This window comes from Xenopus laevis, chromosome 2S (assembly GCF_017654675.1).
Source record: "Xenopus laevis strain J_2021 chromosome 2S, Xenopus_laevis_v10.1, whole genome shotgun sequence".
NCBI lineage: Eukaryota > Metazoa > Chordata > Amphibia > Anura > Pipidae > Xenopus > Xenopus laevis.
The window spans coordinates 81643467-81666246 of record NC_054374.1 but is presented as its reverse complement, the minus strand read 5'-3'; the positions used below and the strand labels follow the sequence as shown (position 1 = coordinate 81666246).

At 39.2% G+C, this 22780-nt stretch overlaps 1 protein-coding gene across 1 annotated transcript; it reads right to left on the bottom strand.

The window, feature by feature from the left end:
* Positions 1–3420: 3420 nt before the first annotated feature.
* rnf19b.S (ring finger protein 19B S homeolog) lies at positions 3421–12955 on the bottom strand. Its single transcript, XM_018249593.2, has 9 exons — positions 12306–12955; positions 7799–8004; positions 7129–7273; positions 6827–6989; positions 6611–6725; positions 6403–6540; positions 6109–6316; positions 5025–5156; positions 3421–4147 (listed from the first exon to the last, which is right to left on the bottom strand). Exons 1-9 carry the CDS (start codon positions 12944–12946, stop codon positions 3754–3756), a joined length of 2142 nt encoding a protein of 713 aa, XP_018105082.1. The 5' UTR covers positions 12947–12955; the 3' UTR covers positions 3421–3753.
* Between the last annotated feature and the right edge of the window lie 9825 nt (positions 12956–22780).

Below are 22780 nucleotides of genomic sequence, written 5' to 3'. Positions count from 1 at the left end.
AGCAAAACCACCACCCCCTGTGTCACTGTATTTGTCTGACTCTGACATGCTAATAAGCAATTGATTGTTATGCCTGCATGAAACTGGAAAAGTGTGTTGAACTGAATATATGTGTGTGAGCAAAACATATGAATATATTAGGAAATAATATACCCCTATTGTCAAATATATAGTAAATAAAGTACCCCCTGTTGTAAATCATAAGGATATTTTAAGTTACCGAGGAGTTTCATGACCATATAAAAAAAAATGTTTTTATACAGGTCATGGAACTTTATTTACAGTATTATAATACACAAGTTTCAGTGAGTCATGTGACAGAAATTACATTAGAACTCACCGTTTATAACTGATGACTTACAAGATATTCATGGCTTTTGTGTATTAGGGGGAAAAAAAGTTCTATGACCACATAATAAATACCTTGATATTTTAAATCGGGCTTGTAATATTAGTAAAATATACTTTTTCCTGCATCAGTACAGGAGATCAACGAGAAACTCGGGAAATTTCAGTAAGAAACCCAGGACTGCAGGCTGAGCTGTCGTGCAGAAAATGGAACAGTTGGGAGGTATGTTATTGAGACTCAGTAGAGGCTACCGTAAATAACCTCTGGTTATGTTCCTCAGCTTAAAGCTATCAGGGTTCTGGCTACAGTTTACATCCTGCTGACTAGTCATTGCTGTCTAGTATGGTGTACGTGCTACTCTTTGTAAAATCATCTTTTATTGGCTACAGGATGGTGTAATGGTCAGCAGGCCCAGATTTCTGGAAAAATTACTGCTGCATCCCTCCCAGTGGATCAACCTTTGCTGGACTGAATCACACAAGGGAGCTGCACAGGGGACTTGGACAGGAGACTGAAATTGCAAAAGTGACTGTACTGTGATTGGGCAGAGTGGAGCTGACCGTTATTATTTCATCCTCTCACTATACTATACTATGTCCCATGACTGTGGGTGTGCTAATCATAGGGCAAGGGCAAGGCAGTATCTTATGACCAGCTTTTCAACTTCAAAATTGCTAGTTGCAACAATTTTTAATAAGGTACTGCACCTCTAATGATGCAGAGGAACAGGCTGAACTGGCACTGACACTGAGCTCAGTGACATGCTGCATATTTAGGAGGTGGGGTAGGGGAGCAGACAAGCATTTTCATGATATGATTTATTCATAGGACTGACACCTATCTGGTTGTGGTATTTGGAAACATTTTCTGGTTTTCAAAAGTCTGAAAATAAGACAGTAAACACAAAGGCCAAAAGTGCCCTAGTTTTGGACCAGAATATTTAGGTCTAGGGGTGTAAGGGGAAGACAGTGCATCTGCAGCAAGAATGACGGCATGTTGTGGGGGGGGGGGCATGACATGGCTGTCCTTGGCCTGGCACTGCATATAGGGTTGTAATATGGTGCATTTGTGGGCGCAAAATCTACTATGTTAAACCAAAGTATTGATTAGTAAACCATAATTACTCATTTTAAATTCTTCAGGACATCGGTTCTTCAAACATATGTCATATAAGTACTGTAGGTTACTTTACAGATATGGCTTGGGTATGCATAAAACACAGAGAATGTGGTTGTTGGCAGGGGCCATACAGTGCCGGATTCGCTGGGCGGGCACCCCTAGGCCGTGCTATGTTGGGTACACCTTTCCTGAAAAGAGGTGGCCAGAAAGACAAGTAAACTGTACAATTCTAAAACTACCAAGGACACTGGACAAACATGTTGCCTTCATCAGTGTTGCCATGTTTCAGCACCACCAGACACTAAATCCCAGTATGCGCATTGCTCATCATGCATGCATTAGGCTGCCATTGCCAAAAACATCACAGTTGAAATAGTACAGTTGTTTGTTATACATCTACTAAAGTACAATTAATTTGTAAAGATATTTTCATGAGGAAAAGTACAAAATTACAGCTCTGTGTTATAACTGATAACGAGGTTCTCAAAGGAAACCAAGCCTGAAAAGAACTGCTTCCATAGTAACCCAAAGTTTAATGGAAAGGAAAGTGGCCTTACCCTTTAAAAAAAAAACAGGGATTGTTTGTCCATATATTGCAATATATTTAAGCTGGCCAACTGTGTCAAAGTCATCCCTGGTCTGGCCAGTCCTACACTCAACTTGCATCTGATTCATTAAGAATTGTACAGCTTTATTAGACATTTTACTCAGGCCTATGAGTGCTGGGTAAGCATAAAAGTGTTAAGCTACTTTTGAGGACTAAATCATTTTTAAATGCTTAAATAAATGTAAATTCTTTTTAACACTCACTGGTGGACGAGTATATTTATAGCTTGACATTATACACGTTTTACCTTACTTGGTTGCGTTCAAGGTTAAAATTCCCACCACTGGGATCACCTGACTATAGCTGGACTTTGAATTATCTTTTAGTATGATGTAGACTGACATTCTGAGCATAATGGTAGTTGTCTTTCATTTTTTATGTTATTTTTTTCAATAATTTAGCTTTTTGGCCAGCAGATCTCCAGTTTTTAGCAACCGTCTAGCACCAGGTAGTAGTTGGAATGAGAGGGACTGAATAGAGACCTACATTGCTCGGGGGTATAGTTTTCCTGAGCAACACATTTAAAGTGGACCTGTCACCCAGACATTTTTCTAATGCCAGTTTAGTTGTTGCAGAAAACATTTACCAGTACACTAGTACACTGTACCTTTGGACACAGCTCATGTATAGTAGTGCTCACATATTGGTTGATTGGAAAATAATAATTTTTAAGATCCTGGCAAGAGTAAGAGCTGAATTTCTGTTTTTTAAAGCATAATTTCAGTCTTTACTAGTGATGTTGCTCCCTTCCCCCTTGGCCTGCTCCAATGTAAGTGTGAGGGGTGGCACAGAGTACAGTTGGTTTTTGTCTCAAACACACACATTTGAGCATTTTAATAACCAGCTGTAATAGCAATGTTAGCTTTAAGACTGATGCTATTCGATGAAAAGCACCCTAATGATGGAGTAATGAACACGAATCAGTGAAAGGCAGACCTCCACCTGTCATATCTCATTTTGCATTTTCAGAAGCTGTGACATATAGACAGGGCCATTGTAACCACCATTGGTTTGTTCTGTGTCTGTCCCTCCATATACTGTAGCCCATAGATAAATGGCAGATGGGGGCACATTGTTGCCCACAGGAAATCACATGCAAATGCTTCAAATTGCACAAAAAGTGCAAAAATCTCACAAAACACAATAAGGGTGCAGAATAACACAGCTGCTGCTAAACGACAGCTTCAGACATATTTAGAGAACTAGCTAGAGATTTATGGGATGGCTGGTCCTTGCCTGCTTATTTTTTAGACCTTAAATAAAACTGTAGATGTTCCATCTTTTTGTGATGTTGAGTCTCGTGTGCAACAAGAACATTACCTGAAATATTAACTCTAGTCCCACATATTTTAGAAGATTTCCATTAATTTATTTCTCAGTCATTCTTTACAATGAAAAAAATCTTATCCAAGACTCCAGAAATGATCCATAAAATCATCATTTATCTATACAATAAATTAAGAGAAGTGATTCACAGGCTATTCACAGTGTGGGGACATAAGGGAAGATTAAAATGTCTGATGTTGCGTTTGGCAGGAAAAAGAATAAGAGGCGAGCGGTGCAGATTGTTCTTGTCCACAAATAGCAAAGTGCATCATTTCCATTGGCAAAAAGAAACATTTATGGCATATTTTTTTTTTTTGGAGGTTTTATTGTGGACTGAACACTCTTCTTTCCTTCATACTCGCACTTCAATAAATTCCACTTTGGAGAGGCCTTCCTCACGGGCACAGAGACCCTCCTCTTGAGAACACATGCGATGTGGGGGGCTTTCCTGGAGGGAGTTACTAGGAGATGGTGGACACAGGTGTGGAGAGTCATACTCTTCTGAAGCCAAGTCTGGGACATCATCTGATTGCGCATCAGAGCTTTCTAGGTCACTACGAATGCTTTCAGGTTGTGCCAGTGTGATATCACAGGCAGTTACCTGGTTTCTACAAGCCTCATCATCCTCACCTTCAACAAGAGGAGCTGCAGCATGTAAAGATTCCTCTGTGCTGCTTTCACTCATAAGCTGGTATCGTGATGGCTTGGCTTCTATATGTACCTGTATCTCCACATTGTTGACCTCTCTGTAAAAAAAGTAACACATATTAATGGGTAGAAGATACTTCAACCAGAATAAGTTAACTTAAAAACTAGAGGTTTAATAATTATAGTCAGACATTTCTATGATAACGTGATTCATCACATTTTCTATAAAATTATTAAGATTTGCATAAGAAAGACAATTTAATTATTATCAGAACAATGATGGCGTTGATTTACTTTTTAGCTACTTGTTGTTTTGTGCTTTTATGAGAACGAGTTTTGTTCATACTCTAATTGCTGTGTCTACTTAACTTTAAACAGACAAACAGATTAATAGGCATATAAAGCATGTCGCCCTGCAACTGGGGTAATGAGTTTTAGGTTTTTAGTATAAGCCCTCTCTATCAATGTCCAATATTTTTTCCTATTTCTTAACAAGGTTATAGGTATATGAAAGCAATTAAGCAGGAATAAAACATTTAAGGGCACAAAAGACTGGTTATAGGCTAGGAATAGTTTACAAGTATTACTAAGTGACAGACTTTTTAATATTTTGCTCTGGAATGATCATATCATTAACAGCAGTACGTTACATATAATGCCTTCAATAAAAGATCAAAGTAGAAATTGTAGTATCTATTCTTGGCCATAAAAAAAGTGTTTAATTACCATAATCAAGTGCATAAAATTTACTTGAAATGGTGAAACAGAGGGCCAGTCATTTCACTCTTTACTAGTGATCTTAACAAGTACCAAACATAGTTCCATGTATCAGATACAGATTAGTATAGTTTCTAAAATAGCAAGATACCAGTTCACCATTGTAACTTTTACAGCTAGGGAATGTTGTATTCCCATTCTAAACCTCAGCAGAAACAAACAATTGATATTACAAATAAAGCTGAATCTAACTCATACCTTTCCTGTGGGTTATATGAGCTGATGATGGATCCAGCCATTGCTCTGGTACTTGCACTGTCACTCACAGCTCCAAGACTGACAGAATCCTTTTGACAAGTTTCTTTCTGAACATCTGCTTGCACTTCTAGCCTGATAAAAGCACAACAATTTATTAGAGATGCAAATCAGTACAATGGATGCAGCCAACAGACCATTAAGATACATTTCAAGCTGCAAAACTTGTTACAGAACTGCAAATTAAGTATGTATAATTTATGGGAAAACATACATTTGTTTTTCCATGAAGCAATAAATGCATTAAAGTTCTGGTGGTTCTTTTTTAAAAACTCAATGTGCACATACTGATAAGATTCAAGATGGAGATAGCTCATGAACTTCAGGCAACTTTGGAAGACAAATTGCTCAGAGTGCAATCCCGTCGGCGATTTACATTTTGGCCGACGGGAAGGAAGTTTGGGGAGATTAGTCACCCTGAAGAAGAGGAGATTTTTCGAAGGGTGACTAATCTCCCCGAATCTGCCTGTGTGCTCTGACCCTAAAGCGAACCGACTACGGAGGCTAGGATATACAGAATTGATCAATTTGTACAGATTGTACAATAGACCCCATACTCCCATTCCTAATTGTGCCTGCCTTTAAAGGAATAGTTCATATTTAAGTTAGAATGTCCTAGATTTGCTTTTCTGCTATGTGATCAAAAAAATTAGTTTGTGCTTACATCTTAAGCGTGTGTGTGCATTTTTTAAACCACACAATTCTTTGTGAGCACTACAATTTGTTTAGTGCGCTGGTCTTGAAATTTCTTGTGCTCACACAAGTGCACAGCTTAGAGGGAACCTAGGACATATGGATCTGTCGGACAACTCATGTGTATGGAATAAGCAGAGTAGTTTACATTGAAATGAACAGAGGTATCCGCTGTCAGGAAAAATGGATACCCATGATAGGAGAGCAATGAATATAACATCCTTCTGTTTTCATGCCTCACACAACACAATCTAAAGAAATACTGGGTGTCAGTCTTTCAAGTAAAGAATATATTGTATTCTTTTTAAGAACTCCTAGGAAGTAAATGTAATACCTGCAGTACTTTGCTCTGCCTCCACTCAACATGCCACCTGTTAGTGTGCCTCCAGAGAGTGCTGCAAAACTGGCAGTCTCACTGTAATTTCCCTGTAAAACGCTCAGTCCATCTGTGGGACTCCCACTTGTGCTCAAGACACTGGTCAACCCTTCCATACTACTCTCCCCAATACTTGGGTTCTTCAATGCTCGCCACGCATCTGCAACTTGAAGGAGAGATTCACAAGATTAATACAGTCAGAAAACAGAATTCAAATAATCCATATTCATTGTAGAAGATTTGTTGACTTACCAGTTATTGGTCCATCTTCCTCAAAATCAATCTTTACTCCTTTACCATTGGCTGTACTGACCCCACAGCCTCCTCCTCGGCAAAGGGAAACTGGCACCACCCCATACACATATGCGAGCATTATGGGAACACCAATCCCTGATTAAAAGAGTAATTAAAACACAGCACAGAGTAACAAACAAATAGCATTTCTAATCCTGGCACTCACCAACACTGACTGCTGCCACCACAGGAGATGCAATGACAGAGAGAATTACTCCACCAGTAATAGCCAGGTTCTTCTTGTGTCTGGAGGTTTTCTTATTCTCAAAACGGCCATGGATCTACAGATAAAGGTAACCAACTATTATACCCATATAGAAGTAAGTCTGCTATAGCAGGTAATACAAGTAACTTTTAATCCTTAACGTCACATTAAGCTGACCTTTCTGCCCACATATACAGGGATTCCAATAACCATAGCAGGAATTGCAATACCAGCAATCAAGGATATTCCAACTGGCGCTCCAATCAATGTGCCCAACTGCCAGATTATCTTCTTTTTTTTGCTCCATGGTTTTTTACCCCAGAATGTGCATCCGGAAGGACTGTAAAGGTGCAAGATATGCCTTAATGTACAGTGGAGCTGAATAAGGGAAGTGTGTACCCCAAATAACTTGAGGAAAAAACAAGAGAGAACATAGATCTATCTATACATACACACACAAACACATACTATACACTCACCTTAGGTAATGTAAGTCAGAGATCTCTTTCATGCACAGCCAACAAAATTCACAGCCACATACAGAGCAGGTCATGTGGTTACAGCTCCCATCATTCATCTTAATGATATAAGCACTGCATCTGGGGCAGGATTTCATGTCATCAGCTAGAGGTAAATAAAGATATACAAATTGAATACTGATGCATCACAAGCAAATGTTTTTCCCCATGTGCTTTAACTAGAACCCATTACCTATCAAACCCCTCTTTACATTGCAAGAGCCTATATGGAGGGCTCTGCAGTTCTATTTTTATTCAGTAACTCTTGTTTGTAATTCATTTTTGTTAGAACTGCATAACTTGCAGGCCTTATAGAATTAAATTATGACATTTCTAAACGTTATCCTATGTTAATCTGTAAATTACATTACGACTCATCCATAGGCTACAAGAAACAAAACAAAAATGTCTTACAGGTGCAAGAGTTGGTTAGAAAACATACATTTAAATGTAAATGGCGATCTTGGTGTAGCAAGAACATAATTTCTAAAGATAAAGAATGGCCACTGGAGACTCGCTCCAACCCTTTAACTATGACTAGATCAGTGGTCTCTATTGAAAGGTCACTGAGATGGCTCTATGTACTGTCCAGCGATGAACCTGAACACAGTGTTTCAACGCTATTACATACCTGATCCAGACTCCTGCCCATAGCTGATACCAGAGGGGTGCTTTCTGCGCACTCCAAGTGATGGTGCACGTTGCTGCCGTGCCATGTCACAGGTTTGATTCGGGTGCCATACATGTTTGCAGTGGTAACAGAATTCGGCTTGACAGCCTTCTCTTTCACAGGTCAGTTTAGGGCAACTGGCGCAACCATAAGCTATCACAGCATAACTGAAATATATAAAAAACGACACACCTAGTTATGCATTAGAACATGGTGTGCATGATTTGGTCACCCCCAAAACACTGTTATAGACCACTGTCAGGGCTGCTTACAAACAGCACATTCTGAGATGAAATCCTCCACAAGCCAAGTGACTGCTTTAAAGGTCATGGGAAATGGTCCCCCCCCAAAACGCATCAGTTAATAGTGCTGACAGATTTGCTTCTATTTAATTTTGAAATCTGACATGGGGCTAGACATATTGTCAGTTAACCAGCTGCCCCAGTCATATGACTTGTGCTCACCCCCCTGCCCCCCCCCAGCAGCCTAACAACAGAACAATGGGAAGGTAACCAGATAAAAGCACCCTAACACAAGATAACAGCTGCTTAGTAGATCTAAGAACAGCACTTAATAATAAAATCCAGGTCCCACTGAGACACATTCAGTTACATTGAGTAGGAGAAACAACAGCTGGCCAGAAAGCAGTTCCATCCTAAGGGTAAGGGCACACGGCAGATTCTGGGAGATTAGTTGCTCCGGCAAGAAATCGGCTCTTCTTCGGGGCGACAATCTCCACGAACTGCCTTCCTACCGGCTATAATGAAAAATCGCCAGCAGGATGGCACTAGCGGCATTTCGTTTTCCGAAGTAGCCGCACGAAGAAACTTTCTGACGAGTTTTCATTATAGCCAGGGGGAAGGTAGGGGAAGGCAGTTCGGGAAGATTGTCGCCCCGAAGAAGAGGTGATTTGTCCCCGGGGCAACTAATCTCCCTGAATCTGCCCTTACCCTAAAGTGCTGGCTCTTTCTGAAAGCACATGACCAGGCAAAATGACCTGAGATGGCTGCCTACACACCATTATTACAACTACAAAAAAATAGACTTGCTGGTTCGGGAATTAAATTGTATATGGTAGAGTGAATTATTTGCAGTGTAAACAGTGTAATTTAGACATAAAAACAACATCATAAAAATCATGACAGAATCCTTTTAAATAACCATAGCCCAAACAGCAACCATGTAAGTGCCAGCAAGGTATATTTAAAGTAAATTGCAGAGCACTCACAATGTGGCAGCAGATTATAAGCACAAGTAACACGAAAGTCGCAATTCTACACAGTAGTTAGAATGTATATTGCTTCATACTAACTGAACGTGTATTTCTAGCAAATAAAACCTATTTTAGGATTCTGGCTCCTGGTTACATGCATTGTGTTTTCCTGGGAGCTATGCAGACACATTGATAGTTGTGTAAAAAGGTTTACTGCAGCCCATGTTCGGGAAGGAAGGACACTTCTGCTGGCCAGTTTTACAGCACAAAGTTTTAAAACATTTTGGATGATTCAAAAATGAGGCATTGTCTGCCTGGAGCAGACAGTGTTTTATCTGTGGCTTTGAACACAGTACACTATGTTAGGCCTTGTGGAGGCACAATCAACTTGTTGTGAGCCATTTACATGAAATTTCATAATAAACAAAACTAAAATTAGAAGGAGAGGTTAAAACTAAGTAAGCCTTATCAGAAAGGTCCGCCTAAATATACCAGTAAACCCTCAAAGTAGTGCTGCTCTGAGTCCTCTGTCAAAAGAAACACAGCATTTCTTTCCTTCTATTGTGTACACATGGGCTTCTGTATCAGACTTCCTGCCTTCAGCTTAAACCGCCTTGCCCCAGGCCTGAGCATGCTCAGTTTGCTCCTCTCCCCCCCCTTCTCTGCTGTAATCAGAGCTATAAGTGAGCAGAGAGAGACTCAGGCAGGAAGTGATGCCACACCAAGCCAATACTGCAGCTGCTATCCTAAACAAATATCTAGAGCTTTTTACTCATTCTACAGAATAAATATTGCACTAGCTTGCACTATTGCAACTAATCTATTGGCAATAAAATGCCTCTGTAGTGTTCCTTCTCCTTTAAGGAAATTGTGTGTGCCTATCTTTTATGCAAATTAGAAATAAACTGTTCGAACACAGGTTAGAGATCCATTATACAGAACGCTCTAAATTATGGTATGGCCCTTTTTCTCTGTAATAAAGCAGTACATTGTACTTGATCCCAACCAAGTAAATCTTTATTGGAGGCAAAACAATCCTATTAGGTTTATTTAAAGTTTCTATTTTTGTTTTAGCAGATTTATGGTATGGAGAACCAACTTATGGAAAGATCCCTTATTCAGAAAACCCTAGGTCCTGGTCCCTCTACCTAGAAAAAAAATCTTATGATAAAAGCAAACCCCAGCTACAAGCATATAAGCAATAAATGGATATCAAAATAGATTATACCAACAAAATAACAATATAAAAAATACAAGTCAAAGTCAAAAGCTTTATGGAATGTATTATGGAAAAAAGATGAGCTTTAATTTAAAGGGGAAGTTCTCATTTACATTACATTTTTAGTAGGTTAAACATAGCCCTGTTCTATGTAATTTTATTTTTACATTTTGCATGCTTATCTATTGGTCTTCCTACTCGGATTTACTAGGAGAGGTGTGAAACTACACCACTGCAGTTGCTCCTGCAACAAGTAAAATCATTCATTTTCTAACTGGTAGTATACTGATCAATACATGCTCATTGGTTAATATGGTAACGTGCCCTTGACTACATCAACTTCTATTTTATCATTACATTTACTGACCAATTCATCTTATATTTAGCTTTTCAAACGGATGTCTGGGTTCTTAGGCAATTAAAACCTAACAATAAGATAGCAATTAAAGTTCCAAGTATACTAAAAAAGTAACAATTTTGTATTGTCTAATAAAACTGGTCTACTCTAAATCACATATTTATATTCATTAGTACAGTTATAGGATCGCTTAGGACCGGTTATCCAGAATAGATAATTTGATTTATCATACCTTAAATCTACTAGTAAATCATGTCAACATTAAATAAACCCAATAGGCTGGTTTTGCTTCCAATATGGATTAATTATATTTTAGTTTGGATCATGTACAAGGTACTGTATTATTATAGAGGAAAACAAAATACATTTTAAATATTTGGATTATTGGATAACATAGACTAGAGTCTATGGGAGACAGCATTTCCGTAATTCTGAGTTTCCAGATAACAGGTTTCCGGATAATGGATCCCATACCTGTACCTTGTATGTGATCCCAACGGAGATACAATTTATCCTTATTAGAGGCAAAACAATCTTAATTTATTTTTGCTTTGTTATTTAAAGTTTAAATAGACCTAAAATAACCAATGTAGCACACTAACCCTAACCACATCAGTGATGTGGTCAAGTTGAAGCTGCTTTAGAGGGCCAAGCAAACCCTAGATTCATGTTTTCTAATACAGCAGCCCCCCCCCACACACATCCCCACCCCTGGGAAGTCCAGGGAGTATATTTGCCCATGGCTGCTGCACTTGTCACACGGAGGACAGCCATTTGTTGCAACTGGCTGGTAAAAACTACATTTCATTCCACTGTAATGATTAGGACAGAAAAGAAGGCCAGTATTTGTATCCAGAAAAAGTGGCTATCCTACTGGCACAATTAAATGTCATTTTATCACATTGACAGCTATATAAGGGAATAAATCAACACCAAAGAATTTGACGGCACTCAGATCAAAAGGAATACAGGTTTATTGCATACTCCTGCAATAAACCTGTATTCCTTTTGATCGTAGTGCGGTCCAATTCTTTGTTGTTGATGTGGATCTTAGCAGTGGGTACACTGTGGACAGAGCACCCGATAGGGAACATACAGGGAAGGTGAGCTTTGAGCGGTCCTTTTGTTTTTGTATATAAGGGAACAGTCAGTATGAGTTTTGCCCAGAACAAATGGTGGCAAAATCAAGGATTAATTCAGACTGTGCAAGCAAATCTCATAAGGAACACAGAGGTAGGTGCTACACCTGCTACATTCAGGCTGGCCAATTCCCACCCAACAGATCCCCTTGATATCCCTATGAAGCTTCAGATGTCCCATGCCTCTTGCAGTAAGATTCATGAAGCAATGCTCAAAGGCAAAACGAACAATACTAATAATGCTGTTTACGTGACTCATATTATAAAAGAAATATCCATCATTCCCAGTCTCCAGACAGAACAGCATTAGGAAAATGAGTTTTTTTGCTCTGGGGACAAGTGCAACATCTGGAAGCTCCTGTCAGACACTGGACGTAACTAAATGTTGGTCCCCTATCGCCAGCACTGATAGACCCTCATACAGTTGCTCCCCCGATGGTTGCCCTGGCAGGATCTCTTCCATTTTCATTTCACAAATGCTTCTCTTTCCTAGGAACACTGAAAAACGAGCCTGCTGGCCTATCATGACTATTTCTCACCCGCAGTCTGGGGCTGGGCACCATCTGCAATCAGGGTCGGAAGCCAGGCAGCGGCGGAGAAGGAACTCCTCGTATTTGCGGGTGAGTAAGGGGTCGCGCAGAATGGCCCGGACATGTTGGGGGCTGAGGCGCTCGGCACATTCTGGGCAGCGCAAATTAACACGACTCTCGCAGATCTCAATGCGGAGGTACTGGCGGAGGCAGCGCAGACATGAGCGGTGTCTGCAGCTCAGCAGCTCGGGAAGTTCTTCGGGAGGCTGGCGGACCAGACATAGAGGACACTCAATAAGGGACTCAGAGCCGCCAGGTGATGAAGGCGGTGGGGACACGGAGACCGGCGGCGGAGGAGAAGGCGGAGGTGATGGCACGGATGGCTCCGGAGCGGCCCGAGTTCTTCCTGGAAACACGTTGGGGAGGGAGAGAAGTAACCGGCGGCGCCGAGCCCCGGGGCAGGGCGGTGGCTCCGCAGAGCCTTCTGTCATTTCAGGGAGACAGAAGATACCGAACCAGGAAGTTAGTAGCCGGACTAATTGGAAATTGCGCAGGCGCATAATACTGGGCACGTTGAAAGAACCGCCCATGTAAGGGCAAAAATGATGCGTTAACCGTGAACGTGGGATGTTTCGTAAACAGGGCAGCATGAACGCTTCAGAGACTAGTCTAGCCCATTGCTAGCGTGGGAACGGACTGTCGCTGCGCATGCTCACAATGTCATTTTATTGAAGGGTTTGACGTAAATTCGGCAGTGCAGTAAAGCTCCTTATTGAGGTCATGTGACAAAACCATTGCCTGCACTAGCTGGAAGACTGATGCTACTTACATGCCATTCGTTTGGTGTGCGAGCCTCGCAATTCTCTATTACTAATACATTTTACCCATAATTCCAGTGTGTGCTTAGTTTATTAAAATGGGCAGAGTTATGAGGGCCTCCATTATGGGCGCCATCTTCAGTCGCTTTGGTAATCTTCGGAATCAGACCGGCGCTTTGGCAATTTCGTGAGTTTCTCGCAGGCACAGTTATTGTGATACAGAAAGTTGCTCTAACTGCGCATGCGCCGCTCCGTCGGTCTCATTCCGAAGATTACCGAAAAGAAGAAGATGGCTCCCGTGAACTCTGCTGGACAGACTCTGCATGGAGGGGTAAGTAACCGCGCCGACCCACCCCACCGATGACATCACAATGATGTAACAAAAGGGGCGGGGCGAGCAGACGAGAAAGTATAATAACGGAACCCGGAAGTCAGATGCCAGCATTTGAAGGTGGCGGATGGGGAGAGCAGGAGAAGAGCCTATCCCGCACCCGCCACCCGCGAGGAGCAGTGCGAGGTCGACCCGAACCCACGGGTATCGGGTTGGCCCGCACATCACTATTATGTGGGGGTTTGCTAAGCATGGTTATACCATTCATATTAAACCCAAGACGCACTAGAGGCACTATACTTACTTTATCTGATTCTTGCCAATTAGTAACTGTGGATGTAATAAACCTTTTTCACTATTAATTCACATGATGTCAGTGTTAAGGCAGTTGAACAAGTACTGTTGAGACATCTCCTGGTGAGTTCCACACATTTTCTCTTGGAATTACTGATACTGAATCACAAATTAATTGCTTGCTGGAAATAATTTTCACCTACATGTGTCTGGGGCAGCTATGGGATACAATGTAGCTCCAAAATATGAAAATACAGGTAAATGGAGGGCACACCTAATTCAAACAATAAAGAAGCAAACATGCAGTAAGAGGTGCAACACAACCCATAAGTCGCCCCTACCGAGCAACTGAACACAACATATACAAGAAAATAGGTCTGCACACTCAAACAGGAATCGTTAGACTCAGGTGGTAAGATTGAAATATACTTTACTAGTTAAAAACAGCCAGACAGTAACATAATGTTTACAGAAACAAAAACCATTTCACATGATTATGATATACATACCACCCTTAGGTACAAAAAAAGCAGACAAGAGACCACAAGCAGCGGATACACCTGCAAAAATGAGAATAGCCCAACGTTTCGGCAAATAGCCAATCCCCTTGACAAAGGCTATTTGCCGAAATGTTGGGGCTATTCTCATTTTTGCAGGTGTATCCGCTGCTTGTGGTCTCTTGTCTGCTTTTTTTGTACCTAAGGGTGGTATGTATATCATAATCATGTGAAATGGTTTTTGTTTCTGTAAACATTATGTTACTGTCTGGCTGTTTTTAACTAGTAAAGTATATTTCAATCTTACCACCTGAGTCTAACGATTCCTGTTTGAGTGTGCAGACCTATTTTCTTGTATATACAATGTAGCTCCCTCATATGCAAATCTCTTCATGAACAAATATGACAAGACTTACATTTACCCACACTATGTAAAAAAATCTATTTTGATATACACGCTATATTGATGATTGTTCATAATTTAGGATGGGTGCCACATAAAATTATCAGAATTTGTTAACTGTCTCAACAACCTTGCCTCTCTTGTTCAATTCACACTTACATAGTAAGACTTGTGTGGATTTTTTAGATGTCCAGGTTTGTTGGAAACAGTCATAAGACTACTCTGTTTGGCTAATACACTAACAGGAACACCATACTACGAGCCTCTAGTGCACATCCACCTCACACCAATATATTGGTGCCCTAATTACAATTTCTTAGAATTATCAGGATAAACTGGTAATCAACAGGCACATAAACATATACATGACATGAAACTAAACCTAGAAAATAGATATTAATGGCCCGTCCCTAAACACTTTTTAATGAAGAAACATTAATTGCCACAATTCAGATTATTGATATTTAATGAACAGTAACACCAATAAATGAAAGTGTTTCAAAATATTTAATTAAATTAATGACCAGGAATTAAAAAATAAGCACCTGCTTTGAGGTCACTGGGCCAGGGGGTTGGTGAGCAACATGTTGCTCAAGAGCCACGGGTTGGGGATCACTGTTCTATAACCTATATTCAAAAATATGCAGGATTGACATTTTTTTTGCTTGTTAAGAGTAAGACAATAGGTACTTCCCACTCCATTTTAACAGTCTGTCCTTTATTTAATTGTTTAGTTCTTTCCTCCCTTTGAGCTATCCTAATGTAATAACTGGCTTCCAAACGAAAGCCAAACAGTGTAGTGTGGATTCGCACACCCTCCTTTCCAATGGATATAGATATGCCTGGTGCACGTGGGTGGAGGCTCGGCAACCTTACGGCACTCAAGTCTGTGTGAGAATTTCAATCATTTATTGAAGCGGAGTGCAATGCAACGTTTCAGGGTAACCCCCTTTGTCAAGCAGAAATTCTAACGCACACCTGAGTGCTGTGAGGTTTTTTCTACACTATTCCAAACGAAAGCCCCTTATTGTGCCTCACTATCACTAGCATAGACAGTCCTCCCAAAATCCTCACGATGCTGAACACACACGCTATAATAATGAAGACCACGGATGAGACATTCAATCAGATGCATTGTGAGGAAATGCCAATAGAATTCGAGATGTCAAGATACAAGGTCTTTTAGCGCAACCTGGTTATAAGCAATTTGTTTCCACCCATTGGGAAGCAGCACGATAGATGCTTGGAGGAGAATCGTCTGGCAGCTATTTTTATTGGCAGGGCACGTCGTCTGTCAAGAAAGTACTTGGCAACTGTCTCTCAACCAAAGGACAGTATTGGGGATGCGGTGTGGGAGCAGGCACAAAAGGGTACTCAGGTAACCGCTGCACACAACATAGTCTTTGGCTTCCTAAAATGACTTATATTATTCAATTATTTGTATGTGAATTGTGCATGAGGTACACAGAGGGTGTTGGGATATAGGACACAGCATTGGGTAGGTTAGCAAAGAAATGCCCTAAATGACAGTGCTGTCATGAGCAATAACCCTGGAAGGGCTGGGCACCGGGGAAGGTGAACATGGTGGCTTGTAAGGACAGGGATGCCATGCAGTGGCCGGGGAGATTTTATTCTAATCGAATGAGATGATGTTTCTCTACAGGCAGGACTTGTGCCAAAGGCAGTTATTTTGTTAGATTTTGTATGTACCGGAATCAGTTATTTGGGTGAGGTCTAATACATCTGCAAGGAAAGGAAGTCCCCCCCAAAAATATATATTGCATCTAACAGTCAATGTGATGCCCAACTCCTGCATGAAGACAGAATGAAGAGAAACAGATGAGGAAGAGGGATAGTGAAAATAAACTTGATTATTTCAGAAATGTTACAGAATGTTTAATTTATTATATTTGGAAAGTGTCTTATTTTAGTAAGAGGAATCTCATATTCAATTTTCAGTTTTGTATTAAATTCCCCTTTAAAGTCAGAACCATAAAATTCTGCTCTTACTTGCAACTTAATTTACAGAGAGCTTCAAAATAAGATAAAATAAATGTATTTTTTGGAAAGCTGCTAGAATTGTATTATCTCAGATAAACGTGATCATGTTATATAAGTCCCAATGAAGGAAGATATCTAAAAAGCATAATAAATTATTCTCAGTCATTGACTCTGAAATTGTAATTGGGCTGAAAAGAAAGTAAGTATTTTCTGGCTGAAATCTGCCCCATGTGAGCACTAACAGGCAGATACTGCAGGTGTAGTATTTTCCTAACAGTTGCACTAACCCAAGGTATCAGGAAAGTGATTGTAATCACTGGGGTGCTTAACATTTGGCACCCACCAGCGATTTAACCTTTCCTTCTCTTTTTAGCCGAGGAACACATATAAAGACTTTTTTTATCTTGGACTGGCATCTCCTTGTAATCCTAAGCATCTGTCCAATATATATGTCACTGGTTTTAAAGTTGTGGTTCTGATCAATGTAGCAGAAGCAGGTTCTCTCCCTGGTATGGTAGTTAGGTTTTGCTACATTGTTTGAAGAATCAAGAACCCATTGCAAAGAACACATATTCAGACAGAAACTGCTTTTAATAGAAATTAGATTAACAATTTGAACACTTGTAAACCATGTATATCCTATTTTAATTCAATTTGTTTTAAGTCAGGTTTTCAATGGAGGTCCCCTTTAAAGTGCTTCTAATAAATGCAGGTGAAGGAAATAAGTTAAAGTTTGCAAACCCCTTTGAAACATTACAGCAAAAAAAAATATAGATATTTTATTGGCTTGGCATATGTGAAGCATCCCAACCTTAAAGTCTGTTTACAAAACACGTGAAACTATGGGGGTGATTTATCAATGATCGAATTTTTGCCACGATTCAAATTTTGTTGTCCTAGGCAAAATTCAAGCCATTCTTTTTATATCAAGATTTTCAAGTTTTTTCGAGCTTATAAACTCACAAATTAAAGGTACTTTTCTGCTGCTGAAAGAAAACCTAAATAATTTAAAAACAAAAAAAACACAAAAAATAAATAATAAAGGTCAATTGCAAGTTGTCTCGGTGAATGTGTACATCATATGAAAAGTAATTTTAAAGGTGAATGACACATTTAAACATTGTCTCAAGACTTTGGGACAAATTCACTAACCTGTGGAAATTCGGCAGTGCCGGCTTCACTCATATCGCAACACTTCGCCAGGTGTAGATTTCCAAACTCTGGTAATCTAATCTGCCTCACAAGAACTAAACATGGCGTATCTTTAGTTTCTCTATTTGCTCTGTTTTGCTCAACAAATAACAAAAACCATAGATTTTTTTTTGCAATAAAACAATAGGCAAAACATATGTTAAGCACAAGCCCTGTAAATTGAATGCATATTAAACAAGTGGACATACTGCCATTTCAATCTCTAATACCTTGAACACTGCAAGTATTTTTGTCGCCTGACTCTAACCATCAATAACTAGTGATCAATTACAATGAAAACTGTGAAAAATCTGCCAAATGTATTGAAGTCTATAGTCGACAATTTTTTTTTGACATGCAACAATTTTTTTTGACCCATTGGAGTCTCTGGGCTTCTTTTTCATGTCAAAAATTACGCTCATCACTATCAATAACCTTTTGCTGGCCCTGTCTGCCTAATTATCTATATTTGCTTCTTCTGCTTCTTTTACTTACCTTCAAAATGTATACATTTTTTATCTTGCTAACTTCTGTGAGATTACTAGGACCTGTGGGGATTTCCCAAAAAGACACAGTAATCTGTTATACCACAAAAGACCTAGTTCCCCAATGGATCCCAATCAATTCTGGCAGGAAAACTAGTGAGAGTGCATATAAATCCAAAAGTGAAGCAAAGTATGCAAAAAGAAACAAAGTCAGGTTGGTAGGTTGTTTTTCACAGTGTAAAATGAAGGGCAAAGTCAGACACATTACAAACAAGTTCAGGTCTGGCTGCATTCACACACGCTCGAAAAACAAGGAGCAACAAGACATAAAACCAGAGGAGGGATTATAACCAGGTATGATTAGGGATACTTACAAGGGGCAGGAATAGGTAGGCAGGATGATTTACAAAGTATGGAGTAAAGTCAAATTAGAAAAAGAAAGATCAATAGATGCATGGTCTTGGAAAAAATGTATATTTACATAAACCTCATTTAAATTTCTGGAATTATATTGACATTCTATACGCCATTATTTTGAATCACAGAAATCTATCGGAATAATTTATGACAATGTGAAGTTGGTGTGTTATTAAAGTTCATTTTGTTTTGCTTATTACTAACTCTGATTAAACTAGGTTTTTAAAGACTCCTGGCTCCCTTATCAAGCTGCACCTGATGTAAATGCTGAACAGTTGGGGACCAACCTGGAGTAGAGCATCATATGAGTGATGTGAACATTGCTGTGTAAGAGCTGGAAAGTGCAGTTAACCTCCTAAAATTACAGGTAAGGAAGAAAAGCCAATGAGCTGTGAAGTTCTCAGTTTATATCCATTCAAAAGAAGATGCTTGGGTATTATCCAAGTATATGTTTTAGAAATGGAGACATCTTTAAATCATATTATTAGTCTGACAAGGCTGTGCTTGAAGGAACAATTCATTATTAAAGCACTTAGTTCCTTTCCATTGTTTCATACATTTTTACTTATTTTCCTTAGATTTGTCTTACATTATAAACTGTTATTCTCTTTAAATCTGTTTTACAGGTTAAGAATAATACATCTTGCATCAGACTGAAACCTACTAATCTGTCTATATATAATTAGGTTTGCATCCAGATCTATTGCTTTTATTACAGTTATTTAAAAGAAAATGAACGTTCTAGTGAAAGAGCACTAAAGGTCCCCATAGACGCAAAGATTTTTCTTGCCGAACGACTTTATCGAAATTATCGTGCGGTCAGTGGGATTCGAACGATCGTACATCTTACGATTTTTCGGCCAACATCTATCAGAAAATTGATCGGCCAGGTTAGAAAACCTTTATCAGTCCCAGTGCAATCTATCTATGTTTGCAGAATTCGTACAATCGTTTCGAGATAATCGTGGTCTCACGATGACGATTGGATCTTTTAAAAATCTTTACATCTATGGCCAGCTTTAAGAGGGCTGGGATTGGGGATAAAGCTGCTGCAAGGGTAAGAATTGAGCTGCAAGAATCAGATCTCAATGGTAAAAAGTTAAAATTATACTTCGCACAGGTAACAAACATTTCATAGTTTTGTAAATTAATTTTACAGCAATACATTTGTCTCTTTGGGTCTGAGTCGCTGTGTAATGAAAGAAAGACCAGACCAGAAATATTCCTGTAGCATAGTAAACTAGGCTAAATATGAATTATTATTGTAATCATTGTAACAATTATAGCAAAACTTGGCAGGTCTGAACTTAATATTAGCAATCGTATTTTGGTATTACTGTCATTAACCAACAGCTGTTAGTACTACAGTATTTAAAGAAGAAGGAAAGGTATAGTCATTGGGGCACTAATCCTTAAACACCTCCCCAGTGATTATAATCTCTTAATTTGTGAAAAACAGTTTAAATGGCTTGACAAAGGGCTGGAGTAAATACCGAAACATTGCCTTTGGCACTTAAGCAAAGATTTTCACTTTAATTTATAATCTCTTACTTGATACCCCTTTGGACTGGTCTTGTTCGTTTAAAACTGCACTGGCGTGGGGTATTTCTGTAGGAGCTCATTTGCCATGATCTTCCACTTCTTTCTTCTTTTCTTTTGGCCTCAGCAGGCATATGCGCAGCAGAATGAAAAAGCCATTTTTTGTAAGTTCGGCTTTTCACTCTACTGTGCCTGCCCCTGCCCAGAACAAAGAGAATACAGAATAAGAAGAGCTTCTACAGCAATACCGTGGGATGGTGCAGTTTGGAGCACCAGCCCAGTTTATACAAAGGGATTATAATCCTTGAGGATGGGGTTGTGGGTACAGGTTCCTGGACCAAAGTATCTTCAGAAATTTTACTGGTTAGTCTTCCTGAAAAATCCCCTCTGTCAGATGTTAGCGTACCTGTTAAATGTTTTGTGATGTAAATGCTAAAACTGGATGTACCAAACTTTTTTTTAATTCAGCTACGGTATATGCTGAGTTTATCAGAGCTTCAAAGTCATGATTAAAAGGATTTTGCTGAATCCCAAACCAAATCATGAATATGGTGCATCCTTACTTAATGTGCCTTGTAAAACTGTCTAAGTTCTTTGCTGGTTACACAGCAAATGTTTATTTATTTTAACTAAACACTGCAGCATATCATACTTCTCTGACCCATATGCATATGCTAATATTTTATAAAACATAAATAGTGGAAGCACAGCTGACAATTTAAAGAGATAGTGATCATTTTAAAGCCATCTTTGCATTATTTTTCAGTAAAACAGAACATTTTATTTAAACAGTGTAACTAACTAGAACAATACCTAGGCAAAAACTGCACTTAAAAGAAAATCTGTTAGGATGGCAACACATAAAGCTAATACAGTTTCAAATCTTTTTTAATGCTTTATTTAGAAATTTAAACTAAATGTATGTTTTCTGTTTCTCGCATAATGAACTTATGGCTAATTGGTTTTACATTTTTTGGAAAAAAAATGGATAAGTTATATTTGTGAGAAAAAGATCAGGCAAACTGACTTTCCCCCTCCTTTTTAATTGCAGTTAGAATATCTTGCCATTGAGTGTCACTGCTGCACAACAAACTTCATGTAAAATTATAAAATTACCAAAATTTTTAAGTGACTTTTAAAGAATGGTTTAAGATCTTCAGCCAAAAACATTTTTTTCCATAAAGAAAGTAAATGCAATTATAAACTTATATTTTAAGATGAATTTGTAAGTATTATTGCTGTTCAGAGTGTTCATATTCTTAGCTTAAAGGGGTTGTTCACCTTCCAAATACTTTTTCAGTTATTTTCAGATAGTTCCCCAGAAATAAAGACTTTTTCAGTTGCTTTTGTTTTTTCACTTTTTACAGTTTTTCCAAAATTGAAGTTTAGTGTTCCTATTTCTGATTTTGCAGTCTGGCAGCTCAATAATTCAGGTGCAGATTCTGAACTGTTACAATTTGCTACAATTAGTTGATACATTTCTTAGCAGCATCTGTGGAATATTATACTATTATACCTTGGGATTCTGTTCAGCAGAATCAATATTCAATCAATCAGAACAGTTTGCAGAGTCGACGACCTGGAGCTGCTTCAGAAAGACATTAGAAGGTGAAAATTAAATTTTAAGGGGGTTATTTACTATTTCTGATCCAAATCCAGTTATTAACTATGATCTGCTGTGTGCCGTTTTCAAACTTGGTTCAGCTATCTTTAAACAAGTTATATTTAACAATTGGACTGTCCAAGAATTTTCCATTATGCTGTACAGTAGGGATGTAGCGAACGGCGGAAAAAATGTTCGCGAACATATTCGCGAACTTGCGTCAAAAATGCGAACGGTTCGCGAACGTCGCGAACCCCATAGACTTCAATGGGAAGGCGAATTTTAAAAGCTAGAAAAGACATTTCTGGCCAGAAAAATGATTTTAAAGTTGTTTAAAGGGTGCAACGACCTGGAGAGTGGCATGCCAGAGGGGGATCAAGGGCAAAAATGTATCTGAAAAATACATTGTTGACACAGCGCTGCGTTTTGTGCTGTAAAGGGCAGAAATCACACTACGTCACTCAGGTGATGTTTCTGGACACGGAATGTGAAAAAGCTCACACAGCTAGGTGGCACTTGGTTAAAGACTGGGCAAACAATGCCTGCAAGGGCAACGTATACAGTAGTGGATACAGAATATATTATTGCTGCTTGGAAAACGTCACTCAGGTGGTGTTTCTGGAGACAGTATTATTATTGATATTTAGACAGAATGTGAAAAAGCTCACACAGCTAGGCGGCAGTTGTTTGAAGAACACACTGGGCAAACAATGCCTGCAAGGTCAACGTATACACTACAGCAGTGGATACGGAATATATTATTGCTGCTTGGAAAATGTCACTCAGGTGGTGTTTCTGGAGACGGTATTATTATTGATATTTAGACAGAATGTGAACAAGCTCACACAGCTAGGTGGCAGTTGTTTGAAGAACACACTGGGCAAACAATGCCTGCAAGGTCAACG

Coding starts and splice junctions, on each gene's coding strand:
- rnf19b.S (XM_018249593.2), bottom strand. CDS start 12,946: ATGCTGCCCTGTTTACGAAACATCCCACGTTCACGGTTAACGCATCAT. Junction 6,317..6,402: donor GGAAGATGGACCAATAACTG/GTAAGTCAACAA, acceptor CTCTCCTTCAAG/TTGCAGATGCGTGGCGAGCA. Junction 5,157..6,108: donor GGCAGAGCAAAGTACTGCAG/GTATTACATTTA, acceptor TGCTTTTATCAG/GCTAGAAGTGCAAGCAGATG.